The sequence below is a fragment of the Medicago sativa genome, chromosome 4 (genome assembly GCF_051527215.1).
Source record: "Medicago sativa cultivar Bolivia chromosome 4, Bolivia_mono, whole genome shotgun sequence".
NCBI lineage: Eukaryota > Viridiplantae > Streptophyta > Magnoliopsida > Fabales > Fabaceae > Medicago > Medicago sativa.
In genome coordinates, this window is record NC_140752.1 from 68,074,147 (window position 1) to 68,101,114 (window position 26,968).

The window sequence follows — 26,968 nt, forward strand, 5'->3', positions numbered from 1 at the left end:
TGCAGTTATTTAACATGTAAAAAACCCATTGATGCATATTGGTTTGTAGAAATTCACTTTCAAAAGAATAATTTGTAAAAGTATTATTATACTCCAAAAGCAGAAATTATTGATTATTTTATTGACAATAAATATGGTCACATAATTTGCTATTCAATCTATATTTTTTTTTTTGGATATAATGCATGATCCATAACACCAAAACCAATACCTCCTTTGTGCACTCGAAGTCCTTACTGATAAGTGAGTATACTGTAAGTAAGACCATCTACACCTTCAGTTAGGCCTCCAAGATACACTTAGCCTCGAGGAATTAGTATCACCGTGGCGTTGCCAGGACCCTAAATAAGTGATCCATCTACGCTTATTGAATTCTAATGACCCAAGACACGATATGTCTATTACAAGTATGTCTAAATGTTTACATTTTTAGTAATAACTTCATTTTTTGATATCCTTAACCAGTGCCCAGGGGCACCGGTTAGCATGACCATATATATTATGATGGTCAAGTAATATATATATTATATGTAATGATAATCTATTCATCAATAGAGTACTAATGCATCCAAACAGAACAGAGAAAGCTAGTTGGCAAAATTATGGATTAAGAGAATATGAATGGATGAGTGACGGCTTAGAATGAATGCAAGTGATTTAGAGCCTGCCACATCAGATATTGAACGACGTGGCAAAATTCAAATGGGGTGGCGTACGGTGGATGACGTGTTGGAGTATGAATTTGACGATCTATATTAACAAATTAAATAGACAAGTGATTTAGAGCCTACCACATCAGATATTGAGCGACGTGGCAAAATTCAAATGGGATGCGTACGACGGATGACGTGTTGGAGTATGATTTTGAGGATCTATATTAACAAATTAAATGGACAAGTGATTTAGAGCCTACCACATCAGATATTAAGCGACGTGGCAGAATTCAAATGGAATGGCGTACGGCGGATGACGTGTTGGAGTATGGTTTTGGGGACCTGGATTAATAAACTAAATAGATATATAATGAAAATAGATTAAGATGTAGATATTGTTTTTATTCAAATTCACAATTTTGCTTAACCTGTATAATATTATCAGTCTCAACTCAACACACTTCATTTTGCTCTGAACGAAACAAACGATCGATGATGCTGACGGTAAGGGGGATAAGTAGAATGTGCAATGGCAATTTCTTTGGTCACAACTTTGATCAGCTGGTGCTGCAAGTTATCAACGTGATGCCGCGGTTGCGGATGCCATTAGCCGGTATTGTCGACTGTCACCACGGCCTTACATTCTCTGATGGTTGCTGTCGTCGGATTTATTGCCAAGAAGCCGGAAGAGTTGGTTTTATCATGAAAGTTGCAGATAGGTTCAGTTGTTGCCATTACTCATGGTTTCTTCAGCTCACTTCAGACTAACAAGTGAGTTTTCTCTCATTGTGAAATTATTAGATTAGCTTATAATGGAATTAATTGAATTAATTAATGATGTAACAAACAGGGTTCTTATCATCATGGAGCTAGCTATTATACGAGAGAAACATGACCTCATTGGAAAACCTGTTCCACTACACAATTATCCACCTGACATTTATGAGTGTAAGATTGCTCGTGTTTCTTCTTTTGTTGCAAGATTTCATGTGTTTAGTTCTCTATTATTTTTATGAGAGGATCATGTTTTTGTTCTTGCTAAAAAATGGGTAGATTAAGCTCTGTTTGGTAAAAAAATAACGATTAATAGACAGGTGATAAGTTGGTTATAGTTGATAGTGGATAAACTCACCGATTGAATTTTGTAGTGTTTGTTAAAATTAGCGGCAATGAATATTAAATCTAAACTTCAATTTTTGTTAACAAAAAATTTGAATTGAATATAAAGTGAAAGATATATAAAATATTAAATTTAAATTAGTATAAGGTGAAATGAAGTCGGTTTTTTCCTTCGTAAGGACAAACTAACAATGCTAATATTGTTAAAGTGAATATATTTATCGGGTTTGAACTCGAAAACTCACAATTGTGTAGACAAAATATGAAATTTTTTTTTGTGCTGCAGGCATTGACTTTGAGAAAAAATGGAAAATGTCCTTACGGGCTTATACTTCCAACGTGTTTGAGGTCTGATCCATTGCATGTGGTGATGGAATGCTTGGCTAATTCTGGTACTATCTTTTTATATTTTTTCCTTTACCAAAATGTTGCTATCTCTATATCTAAATGTAATACAAAAGATTTCCTTTATCAGAGCAAGAACAACAATATATAATTATATATATTGTCAAAAAAAATATATAATTATATATGTACAAATTATTATTATCTTCATACATTAAAATTAAAATACAGGTGTTGGAGAAGTTGTGGTCGTGAAGTCAGGCAACAGGTGTATGGAAGGAATCATTTCCAACACGTTGAAGGAATCATTTCCAACAAGAGTATGGAAGGAATCATTTACAACACGTTGAAGGAATGATTCCTTCCACACTCCTGTTGCCAGACTTCACAACCACAACTTCTCCAACACCAGTTTTTTAATTTTAATGTACGAAGATAATAATAATTTGTATATATATAATTATATTTTTTATGACAATATATATAATTATATATCGTTGTTCTTGCTCTGATAAAGGAAATTTTGTACTACATTTAGATATAGACATAGTAACATTTTGATAAAGGAAAAAATATATAAAGATAGTACCAGAATTAGCCAAGCATTCCATCACCACGCACAATGGATCGGACCTCAAACACGTTGGAAGTATAAGCATGTAAGGACATTTTCCATTTTTTCTCAAAGTCAATGCCTGCAGCACAAAAAAACTTCATATTTTATGTACACAATTGTGAGTTTTCGAGTTCAAACCCTATAAATATATTCAGTTTCACAATATTAGCATTGTTAGCTAGTCCTTCCGAAGGAAAAAACCGACTTCATTTCACCTTATACTAATTGAAATTTAATATTTTATATACCTTTCACTTTATATTCAATTAAAAAAATTTGTTAACAAAAATTGAAGCTTAGATTTAATATTCATTGCCGCTAATTTTAAGAAACACTACAAAATTGAATCGGTCAGTTTATCCACTATCAACTATAACCAACTTATCACCTGTCCATTAATCGTAGCGATTATGATCAGGTTCATGTTAACAAGTGTCATTAAAACACTTGTTAAAGAAGTTTTTTTTTTTTGAATAAAACTTGTTAAAGAAGTTTTGAATAAGGCAAGAGTGAGGAAAACATCAGGGGAACTTAGACATCCCGACTAGGCTGACGTCTCTAAAAGCTCTCATCCTCTACTACTCACTCATAATATATATATATATATATATATATATATATATATATATTAAAATTAAAATACAATCAAGAAGAAGAAACATCCGACTTTGAAATTCTTTGGGTTTTATTGGCATGATGTTGCACCCCTTTTTCAAATATTATTTGATATATTGGTCTTGCATTTGATGAATACTTGTCTTGCATTTGATAAATAATTAAATATTGATTCATATCTTGGAGATGCTCAGTTGTAGAGCTCTTTTCCCTTTATCAAGTTAAGACTTTGAAAAGGTTTAAAATTGATTACCTAGTGAAGATACTCAATTATAGAGTATTTTAATCTAGTTACTGAGTGAAGATATGGCTTTGGACATAAACGACCTTCAATCTTTCCAAATGCATAATACTTTTTTTTTTTTTGGTGAACTCCAAATGCATAATACTAAAGGCATATATAACGATATTTCTATGATTAATTAAGATTCTGGTTTACTAACAACTTCAAAAAGCTTATATGCAAAACTAATGAGCAATAGATATACAAATTTTTCTTTGCAGACAAGTTGTGATTGTATTATTATGTATAATTTATCTAATGCATGTTAGCTACTAATTTTAATACTAATTTGATGATGAAAACTAGCTTATTTATCTCTATTATAAGCATATAAAACTTGAGAGCATGTGCAAAGTTTTTATTTAATCATGAACCTAGTGAAAGTTTTGAGATTAACAACTAGGATATGCATTTACGTTGACCTTGAGTGTCATGTTGGCATACTTAATTTTTGCTGAGGTTTCCAATTATTTTATTTTAATCCTCTTCCTTCACTTTTTTCATCCTTCATTTTTTTACCAAAAAGAGAAACAAATTTATTAAGAAGTAAAAAAGTTTGTTGAAAGATAAGGTTTTGAAAGGAATTCTGAGCAACAGAGATAGATGTGGAAGTAATAAGGTTTTGATCTTTAAATAATAATAGTATTCACTTAATAAGAAGATATATTAACATTCATGTACAGTTATGTAACACTCATGGTGGAAAATTGAATGCACAAAAATCATATAGACACTATGATTAGTGGTTAAAGATGTTAAGAAGTGAAACTCTATTTCTAATTAATTTTCTTGATATTTGTTCAACTCCTATTTCTAGATCTTGAATGCACATCTCCAAATCTTCCAAATGACTTTGAAAATTTTCAGTAGATGAAGACTTGTGGCTGATGAGAGACAACAAAGCTGCATCCACTTTCTCAAATTCATTTGTGTCCGAATATTGAGAGTCACAGACTACTCTTTTAGAATGCATCAACTTGGATATTACTGACCATCTTCTGTTATTTGAGTGTCCTTTTGGATTGGAGATAAATAGCAACAAATGTTCTAGAGAGCTCATATTGGCTTCTTCTGCTTTTTTCAAGAATCCAAGCATAGGTGAAGAATTATTGTCTTTTTTGTTTGAGGAAGAAGCAAACAGCTCCTTCTTCATTTCTTTCAATTTTAGAAAGGCCTTTCGAATTTGCTTCTTTGTGGTCTTCCTTAAAGCCAAATATTTTACACCCTCAACTGTGAATCCAGTTTCAACTCCTCTCTTTCTTCTGATGACCGACTGTAGTTCTTGAATGTTTTCCTTTGATAGCGATAGGCAATCTTTGGTTGTGCTGAAGATATCCAATATTCTAAGAGACCTTTCTAGTAGGTCATCGACACATTTTTCATTGCATTCCTGTGATAAGGCTTGTTGTTCAATTGGCATTTGAAGGAACTTATCAATGCAGTCATGCAAATCCTGCATGCCATTAAGGTTGTTGCATACCGAAGATGATGGTACTGAAGAGTCATGATAGCAAGGACTTGGGAGAAGGCAGCAGGACAGCTAGAGTAATAAAGGCACCCACTTGGATGAAAGATTATTACAAGTAAAAGAAGGGGTGTATTTAATAATGTAGCTAGTTACTATCCTTGTAATAAGGCCCAGAGCCCAAATTGTGAAAACCTAAAGACCTAGCTATATAAGCTAGAGTCATCGTTGTTAGTGGTATGAATGAACAAAGTGCAGATTTTATATTTTTATTCTGTTGGCAGCTCTAGATCTAGTTATATTCCCTGTTACATCTATCATTGGTGCTTTCATCTGTGACCTCCAATGCCCCCCAAACCATCCATACCAACACCCAAAGACTTGGATGATGCCATCCAAGCAACAAACAACCACCTTGATGAAGCAATTCGAGCCACCCATAGCCACATTGATGAACGATTTCAAATTTCCAACCAAAACCTGGAATCACAGCTCCATATCATGTCCACCAGACTGGATAATCAAGATCAATTACAAGCCACACGCCATGAATCACTCAAAACCTACTTGGCTGAACTTTTGAAGCAAAACCAACCCTCAAGCTCTAACTCTCAGCCGTCTTCTTCTGGACTTTCTTCATCAACACCACACACTCGTCCCTTAACCACATCAACTACCACACCCACAAACCCTTCTTCACCATACCCACCATTTTCATCACCTTTCACAATTCATCGCAACACCACCACCCCATTGTCCTCCCCTTTAACTTCCACTCATATTCCCGTTTTCACTCAAGCCACCCGACTAACAACACAACCACAACAACCATCCTTTCTCAACTCCGACTATATCCCACTGTCCCAAACAACTTCTCAACCTATCCCTATTTTTAACCTCAATCACCGTTTTCCCACACAACCACAACAACCATATTTCCTAAATTCCGAATACCCACAACCAACACAACCATCATATTACAACCCGGCACTTCAGAGCCCATCCTTTCCCTCTTTCCCGACCAATTTTTCTCCATTCACTACTCAGTCCACCACACAACCCTCCTATCGAACCCCAAAACTGGAACTCTCCAATTTTGATGGCACAGAACCCCTTGAGTGGCTTTTCCAAGCTGAACAGTTTTTCACCTTCTACCAAATTCCTTTGGAATGTCGGTTATCTATGGCTTCTTTCTACATGAAGGGAGATGCTTTAAGTTGGTTCAAGTGGATGTATCAAAACCACCAACTTTTTGATTGGCATTCTTTCACCAAGGCTCTTGAGCTCCGCTTTGGCCCCTCCACATATGCAAACCATCAGGCCGAATTATTCAAACTACGCCAAGGGGGATCCGTATCCGAATACCAAGCTCAATTTGAAAAATTAGGTAACCGAGTCATTGGCCTTCCCGCCGAAGCATTGCTCAATTGTTTTATTTCCGGCTTAAGCACCGAAATTCGAAATGAGATGGCCATTCAACGACCTACTTCCATCACCCAAGCCATAGGACTTGCCAAGTTAATCGAGGCTAAGTTCAAAGATACAAAATCTCGACCTTCAAAACCATTCACCAACAATTTTTCCAATTCATTTTCTCGACCCCCACCTTCCACTACCAACACTACACCCACTACCACTGCCGCTACTTCCCCACCACTTAAGGCCTCCCAATACCACCCCACCAAATTCCCAATCAAAAAACTCAACCAAGCCCAAGTTCAAGAACGCCGTGCCCTTGGACTTTGCTATAATTGTGACGAAAAATTCACACCGGGGCACAAATGCTCTACCGGTCGTTTCCTTGTCCTGTTGGTCGATGAAGACACTGATACGGTGGATCCAATTCCCGAAGACATTGTCATTGAAGAGACCGACACCCTTGATTCCCCAGACACTTATTTCACACTCTCACCACAAGCTGTAACGGGCCAATTCTCCCCTCAAACCCTCAAGTTCCAAGGTTGGATCCGCGGCAAGCCAGTCATGGTACTCGTCGACACGGGCAGCACACACAACATCTTACAACCTCGCATAGCCTCACACCTAAACCTTCCCACAGACCCTATACCACACTTTTCAGTTATGGTTGGCAATGGTTCTCACCTTGAGTGTCAAGGCACTTGTCAAAAGGTTCCTATTACACTACAAAGTGCACGCTTCGACCTACCCTTTTATCTGTTTCCCATCGAAGGCGCCGATGTAGTTTTAGGCATGGCATGGTTACGTACCCTTGGCCCACTCCAAGCGGATTTTTCAATTCCATCCATTACTTTTCAACATAACAATGAATCCATCACCCTCAAGGGAGACCCTAGAACTCATCCTACCCAAGCCACATATCACCACATTCGTCAACTTATACATACAGATTCGGTAGCCTCTTTTCACTTACTATCCTTCACACCAACCATCCACTCACCCAAACTCAACAACATTCCTTCCTCAACTCCCTCGGCAAAACTCCCCATTCAACATGACATTAAGGAACTATTGTCACATTACCCAACCGTATTTCAACCACCTCACCACCTCCCACCATCAAGACCTCACGATCACCACGTTCCCCTCTTACCCAATACACCTCCGGTTAATGTTAAACCCTATCGTTATCCTCACTCACAAAAGGAAACCATGACCACCTTAATTCAAGAAATGTTACGTGACGGCACCATTATTCCTAGCACTAGCCCTTTCTCCTCCCCGGTCCTACTAGTTCGAAAGAAAGATGGTAGTTGGAGATTTTGTGTCGACTACCGTGCCCTTAATGCCGTCACCGTCAAGGACCGTTTTCCCATACCCACTATTGATGAGCTACTTGATGAATTGGGTGAGGCCACCATCTTTTCCAAGATAGATTTATGCTCGGGATATCACCAGATTCGAGTTGCCTCAGAAGACACTTATAAAACTGCATTTCGTACATTCGATGGCCACTACGAGTTCCTAGTGATGCCTTTTGGGCTTTCTAATGCTCCCTCCACTTTTCAATCGGCCATGAATGATTTTTTATGGCCTTATTTACGCCGATTTGTGCTTGTTTTTTTTGATGATATTTTGATTTATAGTGCTAACCAAGCTGATCATTTGGTGCATTTACGCTTGATTTTGGACTTGTTAGCTACAAATCAGTTTGTTGCCAAACTCTCTAAATGTGTTTTTGCAGTGGACACCGTAGATTACTTGGGACATGTCATCTCAGCCAAAGGAGTGGCGCCTGTAACACCCCGTTCTCCCAACAACGTAATATTAATTATTATAATCAGAGTAAACTATACAACGGAGTGTCACACTGCTAATCAAAATTTCATAAATAGAAATATCTATTTATTTAAATCCAACATTTAGAATATCTTAATAAACTGCAGCGGAATAATTCTTTAAAAATATAATTTCAACCAAAATTCAACATCAATGAAAATCTTGGCACAAAGGCCCCAACATAATTCAACTTTATTTTCAACAACGATAAACTCTAATAGCAAGTCTTTTCCCAAAATATGTGATACATAAAAGAAATGAGAAGACATTCGCAACGATTTCCCCATCCTAGTATGTATCAGAGCCCTAGACACTGAGCCGACCAAAGCTACAAGTCATCAGTACCTGCACATTACCCACGGTCGAGGCAACATATACGCAGAAGGGGTGAGAAACTTATCCAATAATAATAATATATAATTCATCAAATTAATGAAAACAACAAGTATATCACAATAGACATCATTAATAATGTATATAAATAAACACATAAGCAACGACATAATTATTTTCAGCAACAAGGTACAGCAACAACAACAACGTTATCACAACGACACCGACAACTCGACAATGCGACAACGACAACAACTCGACAATGCTACAACGACAACAACAACTCGACAATGCTACGACAACAACAACTAATGCATCATGCAGGTGGTACCAATCTACGCGCGTTGAATGCTAAGCATTCCAGGGCATAAGCCCCCAACAAATTGGATGGTTAAAGCATCCCAGGGCATAAGCCCCCAACAGGTGAATGATAAACATTCCAGGGCATAAGCCCCCAACGGGTGAATGATAAACATTCCAGGGCATGAGCCCCCAACAGATGTGAGTATGCAAATGGACTCAACTTGTGTATATCAACATACAACTCCAACAACGACTACAACAACAACATATGTGCCTACAACAATTATGACACACTCCCCAACTTAGACATTAGATGATACAACAACGTCAACAACGGAGGACAACAACATAGCATATATATAAAATCAATTACATTCATCTCAAGGTTCAAAACATCCTTCAAAAGCAATTAAGTTTTGATCAATATCACATAATCCAAATACTCATAAAACATCTCAACTAAGTCCCTAACACTTAAGTTTGAAGTTGGGAAACCAACCATAAGTTTTGGACTAACTTGGGAATAGTTATTCTAAGTTTTCTTAAAATTTTCTGAAGACCCACCTGGACTATTTTTATCATAACTCAAAATCTACAAATCTTTTCCACTCCAAACCAAGGCCATTATAAAGCTAACTTAATTATCTACAACTTTCATGTTTAGATCAAAAGCTAATTCAAAACAGAAATGGGTGAAAAAGCACAAAAAACGCAGAAACCGAAGTTCTGTCAGCACGAAGAAAACAGAACGTTGGCACGGCCCGTGCCATGCACGGCACGGCCGTGCTCGATTGACAGCACAGCTTTTTCTTCGTTTTTTCCGTTTTCACCATTTTGCGCATAAAATTCAAACCGTTAAGCGGATTTCAGTGCCGTTTTCGCCTACACGCTCCTGACATTTCCCTCTATCATAATCTAAAGAAACATTCAATTTTCCACCAATCAAAAAAATCGATTTTCCAAACCTCACATAATCACTTGTCTGTAGAACATTCAGACACCGACGTTTCAATCGAAATTCCCAATTTTCAATCCTTGATTACCCAAAATACGTTTCAACAGAAGTTTTCAGGTTCAATTAGGCAATATAGCAATCAAATAACATAGAAACATGCATCAACAACACAATTCATCATATTATAGCAATTAACCTAAAACTTTCTAACCCTAATATCAAAACACCACAATCATCAAAAATCAGAATTATACATATTATTAGTGAAAGGAATCCCACCCTTACCTTATCTCAGCAAAAACAGTTAGATTCTCTCTTCCTAGCTCTTCTCCTAGCTTTCTCTTGGTTCTTCTCCTCTTTCTCTCCAAAAACCAGTTTTTCTAATGTTTGTACGTGAAAATGTTTCTATCTCTTTTTCTTTCTTTTACTCCCAAAAATATAACTCTTTTCTTTTCTCACTTAACTCCCTTAATTTCTATTTAATTTCTACTTAATTCCCATTAACCAAAAATAAATACTAATTCTACTTATTTCTATTTCTCCTATTATTTCCACAAATAATAAAACCACATTCATTTAAATAATACACAACTCCATGAATCATATAATAAAATAGCATCACACCATATATCACATAAGAATCATATAATATATATATTTCACATAAAATCACATATATATAACAAATAAAGTCATATAAAATATTCACCCATCTACTAAAAATAATAGAATAAAAATGGGGCGTTACAGCGCCTGACCCAGACAAGGTGCAGGCAATCATGGACTGGCCACGACCGCATTCACTTACCACGCTGCGTGGATTTCTTGGGCTGACCGGATTTTACCGGCGTTTTGTTCGTGGTTACGCTACACTTGCAGCACCACTCACGGATCTATTACGCAACAATAAGTTCAAATGGAGTCCAGAGGCCGAATTAGCTTTTACAACAATGAAAATAAAAATGACAACAATGCCGGTTCTACAATTGCCGGATTTCTCAAAACACTTTGTGATAGAAACTGACGCTTCTGGGGTTGCTATTGGTGCAGTTCTTTCACAAGGAGGCCACCCTCTCGCATACTTCAGCAAGAAATTGAACACCAAGATGCAGCTAGCTTCCGCGTATGTCCGTGAGATGTATGCCGTCACCGAATCTGTCAAAAAGTGGCGTCAATACTTGATAGGCCAGAAGTTTCACATATATACAGATCAGCGAAGCCTGAAAGAGTTGCTACTCCAAAAAATCCAGACACCCGAGCAACAAAAATGGGCTAGCAAATTGCAAGGATTCAATTTTGAGATTTTTTACAAACCTGGGAAATCCAACCAAGCTGCAGATGCCCTCAGTAGGAAAGAAGCTGATGACACCAAGCTCCTACTCATTCTCTCCTCCCCTGTACTGAACCTCCTTCAACAGTTTCAGAAATATTTTGCTTCAACAGGGGAACAATTGGTCCACACACTTCTCTCATCAGGCTCAGCTTCTCAGCACTACAAATTTTTCAATGGTTTGTTGTATTACAAAAACAGACTCTTTGTTCCCAACTTTGAAGAATGGCGCAAACAGTTACTCACCGAGTACCATTGCACACCGTTAGCTGGTCATTCCGGGGTGCAACCGACCGTTGCAAGGCTGGCTGCTTCATTCTACTGGCCAGGACTCTACACCGACACAAAAACCTTCATCAAACACTGTGAGATATGTCAACTCAACAAAAACCCAACACAGAAAAAAATGGGACTGTTACAAGCCTTACCTCCACCATCTCAGGTATGGGAGGAACTAACAATGGATTTTGTAACTCATCTGCCCAATTCCTTTGGTCATACAGTTATCTGGGTTATTTGTGATAGACTCACCAAATTTGTTCATTTCATCGCCCTTCCCACAAAGTTTACTGCAGAAGATCTAGCGCACCGCTTTGCCATTGAAATCTGCAAAATACATGGGATTCTAAAGTCCATCATATCAGATAGAGATCCATTGTTCCTAAGCAAATTTTGGAAAGAATTGTTCAAAGCACAAGGAACACAGTTAAAGTATAGCACTGCTTACCACCCAGAGACCGACGGGCAAACTGAAGTGGTCAACCGCACCCTTGAATCCTATCTCCGTTGTTTTGTTAGCACACACCCTCAACGCTGGTACAAATTCCTTCATTTAGCTGAATTCTGGCACAATTCCACATACCATTCAGCCATCCAAATGACCCCATTCCAAGCTCTCTATGGCAGGCCACCCCCAACTATACCTAACTTCATCCCTAGCGACACCACCAATTGCAACCTGGAAGAGATGCTGCAACAACGCCAAGAGATCCTGTCACAACTCAAAATCAATCTCCAAAACACAAGGAAAAAAATGGAAACCCAGGCAAACAAACACAGACGAGACTATACCTTCAAAACTGGTGATCTGGTCCTTCTGCGCCTCCAGGCATACCGCCAAAGCATCGTCCAACGTCGCACTTCCCAGAAATTATCACAACGTTTCTTCGGTCCTTTTGAAATTCTGGAACAGATTGGTAAAGTGGCCTACCGATTAAATCTTCCTTCAGGATCAAAAATCCACCCAGTGGTGCATATCTCCCTTCTCAGACCTTATTTTGGGCCGGAACCTAATATCCAGCTCCAGCCTTTACCTTCAAGCTCGGATCTGGGAACAAACCAACAAGATAGTATAAACTCAGCTGATTGCACAGAGAAGGAACCAGAGGACTCACTCCAATCAGATCAAGAAAATGAACCACACCCTGCCAAGGGAGAACATGGGAAAGATGTTGTTCAACGTATCAACGAAACAAGCAATCTGGAAAAGAGAGTAGAGCAGTTTCCTTTAGAAGGCCATGACCTCATACCAAATGACTCTAACTCCACTGCACTTCCACATTTGACAGCAGATCTAAGGACTTCTGTGAAGAACTCTCCAGCGTTGGATTTACCTACCTCTAAAGATACTCCCTTCGATGCAAAAGGGGCCCCATCTCACCAACGTGACCTCGCTCCTTTACCCACTCCTTCTCACGCGCGCGTGCAAGGCTCACAATTACAAACTACACCTTCCAACTCAAAGACCAATCCCATCACTGCTGTTTCATCACGTGGCTACTTACCAGTTCTCAAACCCACCCCAATGGGGCCCAGCTGCTTAACGCCACCAACAAATGACAGTATTACATGTGGGAAGCCAAACCTTGAGGACAAGGTTTTCAACGAACATGGGAGTATTGATAGCAAGGACTTGGGAGAAGGCAGCAGGACAGCTAGAGTAATAAAGGCACCCACTTGGATGAAAGATTATTACAAGTAAAAGAAGGGGTGTATTTAATAATGTAGCTAGTTACTATCCTTGTAATAAGGCCCAGAGCCCAAATTGTGAAAACCTAAAGACCTAGCTATATAAGCTAGAGTCATCGTTGTTAGTGGTATGAATGAACAAAGTGCAGATTTTATATTTTTATTCTGTTGGCAGCTCTAGATCTAGTTATATTCCCTGTTACATCTATCAAGTCACCTTCATAACTCTTCAATCTTTGCAAATTGTTCTCAAAATGTGATATAAGAGGGTGAGGTGTGGAGGGTAAGCTGTTGCTGCGAATATGAAGAGAGCTCTTTGTATTTGTTTCAATGACTGCCATTTTTTTATTCTTAGAGAACAGAAGCTTAGAAGGTTTACAAGAGTTTGTTTCAAAACTTGAATTATAGGGTTGGATTTTTCATTTCATATATAGAAAAAAAATTAACCAATTAAGGGAGACAAGAAGAATATTGTTGTTCCTCAAATGTCACCTAATCTGTATGCAATTATATAATCTTGATTTGGATCTTAGCTACCTTACCGTAATCTGGTAATGCTCCACTTGCATGATACTTCCAACTCATCCCTGAATACTTTTCTCGGAAATCGCATTGATTCTTACAAAAAGGCATCTTTACAATATAATAGTCTATGAAATTGTCTGTCTGCAATAGGACATTTAGGTTAAGGGGAGTCTGGATCTTCTGCCACTGTTATATCAGTCACTTCTCGGTGGTGATGTTTATGCAGTGTCCCCAGCTAGACACCTATTAATATATGCTACCATTTTATATGTTGTTTGTTCTCTGTCTCATTAACAGGTGAGAAAGTAATTGATGCATACTAGTTTGCAGAACTTCACGTTCAGAATGATAATTTTTTAAGTGTATTATAATTTTTCCAAGCGTTGGTGACAATTCTTTGTAGACTTTTCTTGTGATCTTTTTTATATGAAAATTAGGAGGGCATATAAAAAAAACGTTTTCTCTGGTAGATTGCCATTTTTAAATAGAAAATTGATACTGCCACTTGTGTTGGTTAATATAGCAAAAGGAAAAACAATTTGTGCCAACTAATCAAAGATTTGGATCTAATATTATTAAAAAAATGTTTTGTTGTGTCTCACATGAGGAAACCATCCAACTAATACTTTGTTTCCCTCTGTTCTCTCACTTCCATGATTATGATATTTTCAATGCAAATATTAACGTTCTGTCAAGAACTTGCATTCAATGCACGTGTGGACTACTCTGATGGATAAAACAATGGCTGCGATTCTTCTACGCATGTCTCTGTGGAAGAGACAAGAACTTCATTGGTTATTGTTTCAATCCATTAAAATAAGACTATAAACGTGTGAATGAAAAAGAGACCAACCCAGTTATATTTTCTTGATTTAGTTCTCGGTTTCCTTGCTATCCTCTTGCTGAAGTCGCAATGTTTCCTATACACGCGTGCATCTTCCAACGCATCCCTGTATTTTTAACTTGCCATCACATGAATAAACAGCATCTCTGCATGTTGCTAATATAAAATTTCAATCTCTGCAGATCATGCAACTTAAATTATTTGTTTGCAGAAGAAACTATTTTCTATTCTATAATAGCATGCAATATTTTGAATTTGTCTGCTTTGAGTGGAATAATTGGAGGCAAGAAGTATCTTCTTGTTCTGGTATTAAGACAATTAGTACATTATGATGGCTATGGTTTGCAGTGTCCCCAACTTCATATCTATTATTTAATAAATTATTAATATAATGCATGTTAGCTCCTAATTTTAATGCTAATTCGCTGATCCTAAATAGATGAAACACAACTAAATTATTTATCGCTGTTATTAGCATATAAAACTTGAGAACGTGTGGAAGGTTTTTTATTTAATCATGAACCTAATTGCAGTTTTGTGATTGACAACTAGGATATGCATTCAAATTGACCTTAAGTGTCATATGGGCATAATGTATAGTAATAGTAATCTCTAATATTTTAATGGAGAGTATTTGAGAGAAAAAGGAAATTGAAAAATAAAATTTTGAAGGGAACTGAGAAAGATAGATAGATGTTGAACTAATAAGGATTTGGTCCCTATATAATAATATTCACTATTAAAAATAAGATATAATTACATTCATGTAAAGTTATGTAACACTCATAGGGAAAACTGAGTGTGCAAAAATGATATCAACACTATGGTTAGTGGTTGAAGAAGTTAAGAAGTGAAACTCTATTTCTAATTAATTTTCTTAAGATGTGTTCAACTCCTATTTCTAGATCTTGAATGCACATTTCCAAATTTTCCATATGACTTGAAAAAATTTCCGTAGATGGAGGCTTGTGATTGGCGCGAGATTGCAACGCTGCATCCACCTTCTCAAATTCATTTGTATCTAATTCTTGAGAATTACAAACTACTCTTTTAGAATGCATCAGCTTGGAGATTGCTGACCAACTGCTGTGTTTTGAGTGTCCTTTAGGAGCAGAGATAAATAGCAATAGATGTTCTAGTGAGCATAGGGTGACTGCTTCTGCTTCTTTTAATAATCCAAACATAGGTGAAGAGTTATTGTATTTGTTTGAGGAAGAATCAATCAACTCATTCTTCATTGTTTTCAAATTTACCAACGCCTTTCGAATTTGCTTCTTCGTGTTCTTCCTAAAAGCCAAATATTTCACACCCTCAACTGTGAATCCAGATTCAATTCCTCTCCTTCTTATGACTGACTGTAGTTCATGCATGTTTTCCTTTGATAGCAAAAGGAAATCCTTACCTATACTACAGATATCCAAGAGTCTAAGTGAACTTTCTAGTAGGTCATTAACCGATTTTTCATTGCATTCATGTGCTAAGGCTTGTTGTTCAATTGGCAATTGAAGAAACTTATCAATGCAGTCATGCAAATCCTGCATTCCATTAAGTTTGTTGCATACTGATGATGATGACGATGAAGTGGTTGCTTCAGAATTTTTCAATATTTTCAAATTGTCCTCAAATTGTGATACAAGAGGGTGAGGTGCGGAGGGTAAGCTGTTGCTGCGAAGGTGCAGAGAGCTTTTCGTGTTTGATTCAATGACTGCCATTTTTTCTTCTCAGAAGGTTAGAAAGTGATAATATACAAGAGTTTATTTGAAAACTTGAGTTTCTGTTGGCTTTCTGCCTTCATATATATAGCAAACAAAGTTACCGATTGAGGGAGACAAGAAGAATATTTGTGTTCCTCAACTGTCACCTAATAAGTATGAAATTATATCTTCTTGATTTGAATCTCAGCTACCTCACCATGATCTGGCAGTGCTCTCCATGCATCAAGCTTCCAACTCACCCCTCAATTTTTTTTGTAGGAAATAACGTTGATTCTGATAAAATGGCATCTTTACAATATAATACTTTATACTTAGAAATGCATTATGCATGCATTGTAAAGGGATCTTTGGTTGGAGGATGAGAAGATTCTGTTTTATAGCATAGTATCTTTTAGTCTATGAAATTGTCTACCTACAACAGGACATATTGAAGGCAAAGAAAGTCTTGATCTTCACATCCTGTTATATTTGTTACTTCTTGGTGGCGAATGGTGATGTTTATGCAGTGTTCCCATTAATTTATGTTACCATTTTGTTTATTGCAGTTACATGTCACATTAACATGTGAAGAAACTGATTGATGCATGATGGTGTGCAGAACTTCACGTTCAAAATAATAATTTTTTAAGAGTTTTGTTTCCTTTTCAAGAGGAAAGTGATTAGTAGTTTCTTGAAGGCATTTCTATTGATCCTGGTGATTTGAGAATTAGGACAGATCAAAAACGCGTATACCTTGGTTTCTTGACATTTTAATAATATATTATAGTTAACATTATATTGCCTTTTTTCTCCTTGAACTTTTGTTAGCAGGTGATATAACTCGTTTAACTCGGCAACATGAATTCGAAAATCAGCCTAATGGGAATTTACCAATGGCTTCCACTAGTGAGGACAATCTCCGGGCTAAGGAGAAGAGGAATGCTGAATATGATCTTACGTGGTCTTCCATTTTTGAGAAGATAGATAGACAATCCAGTGGTTTGTGCTACTATGACAATGTTTCTGAGCCAATTGACCTGGAACGGATTTATTACATGCTAAATTACCCTGAACCTACGGAGTCGCAGTATAAACGCGGCTTCAAAAATGCTCAAGCTCAAGCAGCCTTGCTGTGCCCTGTACGCACTGAACATGTTCAAAAGAGTGAATAATGGTCAGATTGTTAGCAATGCTTCTGAGCCAGTTACAAGTTTTAACCCGCATTGGTCTTCCATGGTAAATTGCCCTGAAGCTACTGAGTCACGGTATAAACCCGGCTTCAAAAACGCCCCAGCTCAAGCAGCCTTGCTATGCCCTGTAGGCACTGATCTTTCTGCCATGAACATGTTCAAAAGAGTAAATAATGGTCTGATTGTTGGCAATGAAGAGGAGGAACAAGAGGGAGAACCATCTCATGCAGGTGCATAATCTTGTAAGTAGGTAATCAAAGGCAAAAATAATGCTCCGAAAAGGTTGAGGTTGAAGGAAGGACAGAGGAATTCCTCTAGTTAGTTTGTGTGTTAGTTTTTAAACCAACCTTGAATTTCTTTTTGTCTTATTGGCATGATTTTTCCCTCTTTTCCGGATAATACTTATATTGGTCTTACATTTGATGAATATTCATGAAATATTTCGTTAGAAGTTTGTGCTACATGCATGATGTATATATGTATATATATATATATATATATATATATATATATATATATATATATATATATATTACAATGTCTTCTAGAATAAGTTACCAGTAGAGATGCTCAGTTGTAGAGTACTTCGCTCTTTATCCAAGTAAGACTTGGAATTTTGAAGTTTAAATTCGATTACGTAGGGAAGATACTCAATTTTAGGGTACTTTACTCCTTATCCTAGCAAGACGAGTTTTGGAGGTTTGAAACTTATTGAGTGAAGATATGGCTTTAGAAATAGAGCCCTTAATCTTTTCAAATTCTCATCTAATTCTGATATGAATGGCTGAGGTGCAGAAGAGAATCAAGTATTGCTACTTTTATTGATATTTTTCTTGTTGGTCATTTTTAAGGAAAAGTAGGGCTGCATTATTGTTTATATTTAAGAAATTATATAAAAAGGTAAATTCTATGGTACACCTAAAGATTTGAGTGTATTGGTACACCAAATCACTAAATTAATAGTTAAATGTGTTATTTTTTGAAGAGAAAAATTGTTTTCTATTACCTATAATTATAATAATTAAATCTTATTTATCAAAAACGTCGACGAAATAAAATTTAATTTTTCTGAATTTTTAGCACACATAATAGAGAATTATGATTATTTTTTACAATAAAATGTAAAAAATTAGTATGATTTTTATAAACAATGAAATGATATTTTCTAAAATACAAATAGCTCTTTATTTCATAAAAATGATAGTTAATTTATAGATTTTTGAAGTAAGAGTACCGGTACACCTTAATTTGCGGGTGTACCGTAGAAGTAGCCATATAAAAATGATTAAAACTTAATTTGGTCTTTCCATTTTCACTTTATGCAATGATAATGCTCGTGAATGTGATAGGACCCAAGAATTGAATTCCACAAAAATAACAAATTTTATTAAAAAAAAAAAAACACAATAGACTAGGAAAAAATCTCTCCTCCAAGTGTTTTCCCTTCTCAATAGTGTTGTTCCTCTACTCACAAACTGTACAATATTCAAAAGATGTTCTCTACCCTTTGTGCAAAAATTCATATTCTATCAAAATCTTGCATTCAATAATATAATTTATTTGCATGCACGTGTGGACTACTCTGATGGATAAAACCATGACTGCAATTCTTATGCACATGTCTATTTTGAAGAGACAAGAACTGCTTTAGTTATTGTCTCAATCATTAATGTAAAGTCTGTGTAATGGATAACAGATGTGAGATTTCACATATGATTCAGAAACCATGTACTTTGAATATTTGCTAAAAAAAAAATAGGTAGTTAGGTAGATAGTAATATGAAGCATTAAAACCACGATCAAATAAACTATTTTAAAGCAATTATATCATCTTGAATTGGTTCTCAGCTTCCAACTCATCCCTATATTTTTAACTTGGCATCACCTGGATGAACAGTATCTCTGCATGTTGCTAATATAAAATATCAATCCATGTAAATTGTGCATTTTAATGGCTATTATATCACTTGTTTGGAGAAGAAGAAGCTATTCTATTCAAAAACAGCATACAGTCTTTGAACTTGTCTGCCTTCAGTGGATCAATTGGAGGCAAGAGGAATCTTCTTGAGATATGGATACAATTAGTACATTATGATAGCTATATTTTGTAGTGTCCATAAATTCATATCTATTATTTAATCAATATTCAATATTAATATAGTGCATGTTAGCTCCTAATTTTAATACTAATTCGATGGTCCTCGGTAGATAAACACAACTAGTTTATTTATTTCTATTATTGCATATAAAACTTGCGAGCATGTGCGGAGTTTTTATTTATTCATGACCCTAATGAAAGTTTTGAGATAAACAACTAGGATATGCATTTAAGTTGACCCTGAGTGTCATGTTGGCATACTCATCTTTTGCTGAGTTTTCCAATTATTTTATTTTAATCCTTCATCCACTTTTTTAATCCTTCATTTTACTTTTCACCAAAAAGAGAAACAGAAATATATTAAGAAGTAAAAAAAGTTTGTTGAAAGATAAGATTTTGAAAGGAACTGAGCAACAAAGATAGATGTGGAAGTAATAAGAGTTTGGATCTTTAGATAATAATATTCACATAAAAAGAAGATCTATTAACATTCATGTACAGTTATGTAACACTCATGGTGAAAAATTGAGTGCATAAAAATCATATAGACACTGTGATTAGTGGTTAAAGATGTTAAGAAGTGAAACTCTATTTCTAATTAATTTTCTTGATATTTGTTCAACTCCATTTTCTAGGTCTTGAATGCACATCTCCAAATCTTCCAAATGACTTTGAAAATTTTCAGTAGATGAAGGCTTGTGGCTGATGAGAGACAGCAAAGCTGCATCGACTTTCTCAAATTCATTTGTGTCTGAATATTGAGAGTCACAAACTACTCTTTTAGAATGCATCAACTTGGATATTGCTGACCATCTTCTGTTATTTGAGTGTCCTTTTGGATTAGAGATAAATAGCAACAAATGCTCTAGTGAGCTCATAGTGACTTCTTCTGCTTTTTTCAAGAATCCAAGCATAGGTGAAGAATTATTTTCTTTTTTGTTTGAGGAAGAAGCAATCAGCTCCTTCTTCATTTCTTTCAATTTTAGAAAGGCCTTTCGAATTTGCTTCCTTGTGTTCTTCCTTAAAGCCAAATATTTTACACCCTCGACTGTGAATCCAGTTTCAATTCCTCTCTTTCTTCTAATGACCGATTGTAGTTGTTGAATGTTTTCTTTTGATAAAGAAAGGCAATCTTTGGTTGAGCTGAAGATATCCAATATTCTAAGAGACATTTCTAGTAGGTCATCGACACATTTTTCATTGCACTCTTGTGCTAAGGCTTGTTGTTCAATTGGGAATTGAAGGAACTTATCGATGCAGTCATGCAAATCCTGCAGGCCATTAAGTTTGTTGCATACTGAAGATGATGACGCTGAAGAGTCACCTTCAGAACTCGTCAACCTTTGCAAATTGTTCTCAAATTGTGATATACAAGGGTGAGGTGTGGAGGGTAAGCTGTTGCTGCGAATATGCAGAGAGCTCTTTATATTTGATTCAATGACTGCCATTTTTTTCTTTTAGAGAACAGAAGCTTAGAAGGTTTACTCTTGTTTCAAAACTTGAGGTATAGTGGTTTGATTTTTCATTTCATATATAGCAAAAAAACTAACCAATTAAGGGAGACAAGAAGAATATTGTTGTTCCTCAAATGTCACCTAATTTGTATGCAATTATATAATCTTGATTTGGATCTTAGCTACCTCACCGTGATCTGGTAATGCTCCACATGCATGATACTTCCAACTCATCCCTGAATATTTTACTTGGAAATCGCATTGATTCTTACGAAATGGCGTCTTTACAATATAATAGCCTATGAAATTGTCTGTCTACAACAGGACATTTAGGGTAAGGGAAGTCTGGATCTTCTGCTACTGTTATATTGGTTACTTCTCGGTGGCGATGTTTATGCAGTGTCCACAGCTAGATACCTATTCATTTATGCTACCATTTTATATGTTTTTAGTTCTCTGTCTCATTAACAGTTGAGAAAGTAATTGATGCATACTAGTTTGCAGAACTTTACGTTCAGAGTGATAATTTTTTAAGTGTATTATAATTTTTCCAAGCGTTGGTGATACACAATTCTTTGTGGACTTTTCTTGTGATCTTTGTTATATGAAAATTAGGAGGGCATATAAAAAAAACGTTTACTCTGGTAGATTGCCATTTTTAAATAGAAAATTGATACTGCCACTTGAGTTGATTAATATAGCAAAAGGAAAAACAATTTGTGCCAACTAATCAAGATTTGGATCTAAATTATGACAAAAATGTTTAGTTGTGTCTCACATGAGGAAACCATCCAACTAATACTTTGTTTCACTCTTCTCTCTCACTTCCATGATTATGATATTTTCAATGCAAATATTAACGTTCTGTCAAGAACTTGCATTCAATGCACGTGTGGACTACTCTGATGGATAAAACAATGGCTGCAATTCTGCACATGTCTCTGTGGAAGAGACAAGAATCCATTAAAATAAGACTATAAACGTGTGAATGCAAAAGAGACCAACCCAGTTTTATTTTCTTGATATGGTTCTCGGCTTCCTGGCTATTCCCTTGCTGAAGTCGCAATGTTTCCTATACACGCGTGCATCTTGCAACGCATCCCTATATTTTTAACTTGCCATCACATGAATAAACAGCATCTCTGCATGTTGCTAATATAAAATTTCAATCTCTGCAGATCATGCAACTTAATGGCTATTATATCATTTGTTTGCAGAAGAATCTATTTTCTATTCTAAAATAGCATGCAATATTTTGAATTTGCCTGCTTTTAAAGGGTCAATTGGAGGCAAGAGGAATCTTCTTGTACTGGTATTAATGCAATTAGTACATGATGACTATATTTTGCAATGTCCCCAACTTCATATCTATTATTTAATCAATTATTAATAAAATGCATGTTAGCTCCTAATTTTGATACTAATTTGCTGATCCTAAATAGATGAAACACAACTAACTTATTTATCCCTTTTATTAGCATATAAAACTTGAAAACATGTGCAAGGTTTTTTATTTAATCATGGACCTGATGGCATTTTTGTGATTCACAACTATTATATGCATTCAAATTGACCTTAAGTATCATAGGTACATAATGTATATTAACAGTAATCTCTGACATTTATAGGTTGCTGAATAAATATTAAATTTTATTAATCAGTTACTTTAATTATTTGGTGACTCTAGAAGAGAAAAAGATTTTTGGCTGATTTAACTTCTCTTTCCTTTCTCTTATTTTAATGGAGATTATTTGAAAGAAAAAATAAATTGAAAGATAGAATTTTGAAGGGAACTGAGCAAGATAGATAGATATTGAAGTAATAAGGATTTGATCCTATATTCAGTATTAAAAAGAAGATGTAATTACATTCATGTACAGTTATGTTAACACTCGGGAAAATTGAGTGTGCAAAAAATTATATAGACACCGATTAATGGTTGAAGATGTTAAGAAGTGAAACTCTATTTCTAATTAATTTTCTTGAGATATGTTCAACTCCTACTTCTAGATCTTGAATGCACATCTCCAAATTTTCCATATGACTTTGAAAATTTGCAGCAGATGCAGGCTTGTTGTGGATGATAAGAGACAAATCTGAATCTACCTTCTCAAATTCATTTGTGTCTGATTCTTGAGAATCGGAGACCGCTCTTTTAGAATGCATCAGATTGGATATTGCTGACCATCTGCTGTGTTTTGAGTGTCCTTTAGGATTAGAGATAAATAGCAATAGATGTTAGATGTTCTAGTGAGCATAGGGTCACTGCTTCTGCTTCTTTCAATAGTCCAAACATAGGTGAAGAGTTATTGTCTTTGTTTGAGGAAAAATCAATCAACTCATTCTTCATTGTTTTCAAATTTACCAATGCCTTTCGAATTGGCTTCTTCATGTTCTTCCTAAAAGCCATGTATTTTACACCCTCAACTGTGAATCCAGTTTCAATTCCTCTCCTTCTGATGACTGACTGTAGTTCATACATGTTTTCCTTTGATAGCGAAAGGAATTCCTTAGCTATACTACAGATATCCAAGAGTCTAAGTGAACCTTCTAGTAGGTCATTAATCGATTTTTCATTGCATTCCTGTGCTAAGGCGTGTTGTTCCATTGGCAATTGAAGTAGCTTATAGATGCAGTCATGCAAATCCTGCATTCCATTAAGTTTGTTGCATACCGATGATGATGACGATGAAGTGGTTGCTTCAGAATTTTTCAATATTTTCAAATTGTCCTCAATTTGTGATACAAGAGGGTGAGGTGCGGAGGGTAAGCTGTTGCTGCGAAGGTGCAGAGAGCTTTTTGTGTTTGTTTCAATGACTGCCATTTTTTCTTCTCAAAAGGTTAGAAAGTGATAATATACAAGAGTTAATTTGAAAACTTGAGTTTCTGTTGGCTTTTTGCCTTCATATTTATAGCAAACAAAGTTACCGATTGAGGGAGACAAGATGAATATTTGTGTTCCTCAAGTGTCACCTAATTAGTATGAAATTATTTCTTCTTGATTTGAATCTCAGCTACCTCACCATGATCTGGCAATGCTCTCCATGAATCAAGCTTCCAACTCACCCCTCAATTTTTTTGTAGGGAATAACGTTGATTCTGATAAAATGGTATCTTTACTATATAATAGTCTATGAAATTGTCTGTCTACAACAGGACATTTAGGGGGTAAGGGAAGTCTGGATCTTCTGCTACTGTTATATTGGTCACTTCTTGGTGGCGATGTTTATGCATTGTTCCCAGCTAGACACCTATTAATTTATGCTACTATTTTATATGATGTTAGTTCTCTGTCTCATTAACAGGTGAGAAAGTAATTCATGCATACTAGTTGGTGATCAATAATTCTCTGTAGACTTTTAAAGTAAGTGGAGATAATTTATGAAATTTTAAAAACTGAGGGGCTATATTTATAAACAGAGGACCCAAAACATGAATCAGCAAAAATATGGGACAAAATGTATCTAATAATTTTTTATAATGTGTGTTTAGCTTCTAACTAGGCTGGGAGACTTATTCCCCAATCTTTCCCCTTGAAGTTGAAACTTCAAAGTGTTGCAACATACTTAACCGAAGGCAATACCACTTCTCTGTTGGACACATCAGCCACCATGATTCTCCTCATTGGAAACCATCTGGGCCATGATGGTTTTATCTTTTAATTAATTCCATTTTAGCTCCGATGTGGTTTCATTGAAATTCAGTTATTCTCATATGAAATATAGATCTGCTTGATGCATGAAGAAATAGAAAATTGATACTGCCACTTGAATTGAATAATTTAGCAAAAGGAAAAACAATTTGTGCCAACTAATCAAGATTTGGATCTAATATTATGACAAAAATGTTGAATTGTGTCTCACACGAGGAAACCATCCAACTAATAGTGTGTTTCACTCTGCTCTCTCACGTCCATGATTACGATATTTTCAATGCAAATATTCACCTGTCAAAAACTTGCATTCAATGCACGTGTGGAGTGGACAACTCTGATGGATGAAACAATGGCTGCAATTCTTCTGCGCATGTCTGTGCGGAAGAGACAAGAACTGAATTGGTTATTGTTTCAATCCATTAAAATAAGACTATAAACTTGTGAATGAAAAGGTGACCAACCCAGTTATATTTTCTTGATATGGTTCTCGGTTTCCTTGCTACACTCTTGCTGAATTCGTAATGTTTCATGTACATGTGTGCATCTTCCAACGCATCCCTATATTTTAACTTGCCATCACATGAATAAACAGCATCTATGAATGTTGCTAATAAAAAATTTCAATCTCTGAGGATCATGCAACTTAATGGCTATTATATCATTTGTTTTCAGAAGAATCTCTTTTCTATTCCAAAACAGAATGCAATATTTTGAATTTGTCTACTTTCAGTCGATCAATTGGAGGCAAGAAGTATCTTCTTGTTCTGGTATTAATACAATTAGTACATTATGATGGCTATAGTTTGCAGTGTCCCCAACTTCATATCTATTATTTAATCAATTATTAATATAATGCATGTTAGCTCCAAATTTTAATACTAATTAGCTGATCCTAAATAGGTGAAACACAACTAATTACTCTCCTTCTGATGACTGACTGTAGTTCATGCATGTTTTCCTTTGATAGTGAAAGGAAATCCTTAGCTATACTATAGATATCCAAGAGTCTAAGTGAACCTTCTAGTAGGTCATTAACCGATTTTTCATGGCATTCCTGTGCTAAGGCTTGTTGTTCAGTTGGCGATTGAAGTAATTTATCAATGCAGTCATGCAAATCCTGCATTCCATTAAGTTTGTTGCATACTGACGATGATGACGATGAAGTGGTTGCTTCAGAATTTTTCAATATTTTCAAATTAGCAATAGAAGCAGCACTCAAAATCTTGATTAAATGATTTTATAGGCTTTAATTATGTCGAAGATTAATTTGATTCACTTTCATTTCAAAATGCTTTTGAACTCTTGTGACCTTGAAAATGATTTGAGTATCAAAAGGTCAGTATCCTACACTATATACTTGACATTGACAGGACTCTGGTAAGAGTTTAAAACTGAGTAATAAGTTTATCACTTAAAGACTGCCTCCAATTCTACACTATCAGTTCTGAACGGAATTTCCGGAATAAAATGCAGCAGATGAAGGATGTAACGTGCTCACTCATACCACCAGTATGTTCGCCCGGCAGGACAAAATCCCAAAAGGATGTATACGCAAAAACTTGTGACTACATAAATTATAAATTTTCAGAAAAAGGCCAAAACAGAATCAACAATGGTCCTACAAATCAAACACGAGCAAAAACAAAATAAATAATTGATAGTAGAGAGCTCCATTTCAAGGATAGGAAGAAAAATTGAGATAGAGAAAGATGGTGCCAACGGATAAATTCTGGACCATTTTGGGAAAAATGATAAACAAATTTCAACAATCGGTGACATCGATGAATTAGAGGCTAGCAAGTTCTAGTTCACCAGCAACTAACAATTAGAATTTTCTTCAACCTGGTAGGGTTGGTTGATTACCTGAGTTCAACAAAACAGTTGTATTCGTTTTGTCCTAAACCAAATCTTCAGAAAGATCATATTAGTCTTTTTTTTATATCAATTGTCTCTGGTGGCCATAACAGAAAAGAAGAAGAAAAACGCGTTAAATAATAAATATGCAACAACGGAAAGTAGTTTCAAGTGTAGTGTGCAGCCAAAAGTCAAAGGTATCTCATGTCAAAACAGGTATCTCATTTAAAATAGTATGGAATATGAAATTCCAATATTGAATTCCCGATTAATTCAGCATCCACCTAGTTATATGAGTTGTCAGAATTGTTTTTCAAAAATTTGTTCAAAATTTATGTATGATAACAAGGAGTCTATAGACTAGAAGCCCTGTTGAAAATTTGATGCTTCCCTGAAAATATAAGAAATAAG

The 26,968-nt window shown here is 35.7% G+C and overlaps 3 protein-coding genes, 1 long non-coding RNA gene and 1 pseudogene across 5 annotated transcripts; 1 reads left to right on the forward strand and 4 right to left on the reverse strand.

The window, feature by feature from the left end:
• Positions 1-469: 469 nt before the first annotated feature.
• Positions 470-4,895, forward strand: LOC146931075 (uncharacterized). Its single transcript, XR_015006591.1, has 3 exons — positions 470-1,424; positions 1,504-1,601; positions 4,449-4,895. It is a non-coding gene; the product is annotated as an uncharacterized LOC146931075 (long non-coding RNA).
• LOC146931076 (uncharacterized) lies at positions 3,395-13,946 on the reverse strand. Its single transcript, XM_085702562.1, has 2 exons — positions 13,453-13,946; positions 3,395-5,132 (listed from the first exon to the last, which is right to left on the reverse strand). Exons 1-2 carry the CDS (start codon positions 13,582-13,584, stop codon positions 4,371-4,373), a joined length of 894 nt encoding a protein of 297 aa, XP_085558688.1. The 5' UTR covers positions 13,585-13,946; the 3' UTR covers positions 3,395-4,370.
• Positions 13,947-15,306: 1,360 nt separating this feature from the next.
• On the reverse strand, positions 15,307-16,456 carry LOC146931077 (uncharacterized). Its single transcript, XM_085702558.1, has one exon. It carries the CDS (start codon positions 16,322-16,324, stop codon positions 15,440-15,442), a length of 885 nt encoding a protein of 294 aa, XP_085558684.1. The 5' UTR covers positions 16,325-16,456; the 3' UTR covers positions 15,307-15,439.
• Positions 16,457-20,049: 3,593 nt separating this feature from the next.
• LOC146931078 (uncharacterized) lies at positions 20,050-21,042 on the reverse strand. The gene has a single exon (XM_085702565.1). The coding sequence runs from the start codon at positions 21,040-21,042 to the stop codon at positions 20,152-20,154; it is 891 nt and encodes a 296-aa protein (XP_085558691.1). The 3' UTR covers positions 20,050-20,151.
• A 1,819-nt stretch (positions 21,043-22,861) lies between these two features.
• Positions 22,862-26,853, reverse strand: LOC146931079 (uncharacterized; annotated as a pseudogene). The gene has a single exon (XR_015006593.1). The product of XR_015006593.1 is annotated as an uncharacterized LOC146931079 (transcript).
• Between the last annotated feature and the right edge of the window lie 115 nt (positions 26,854-26,968).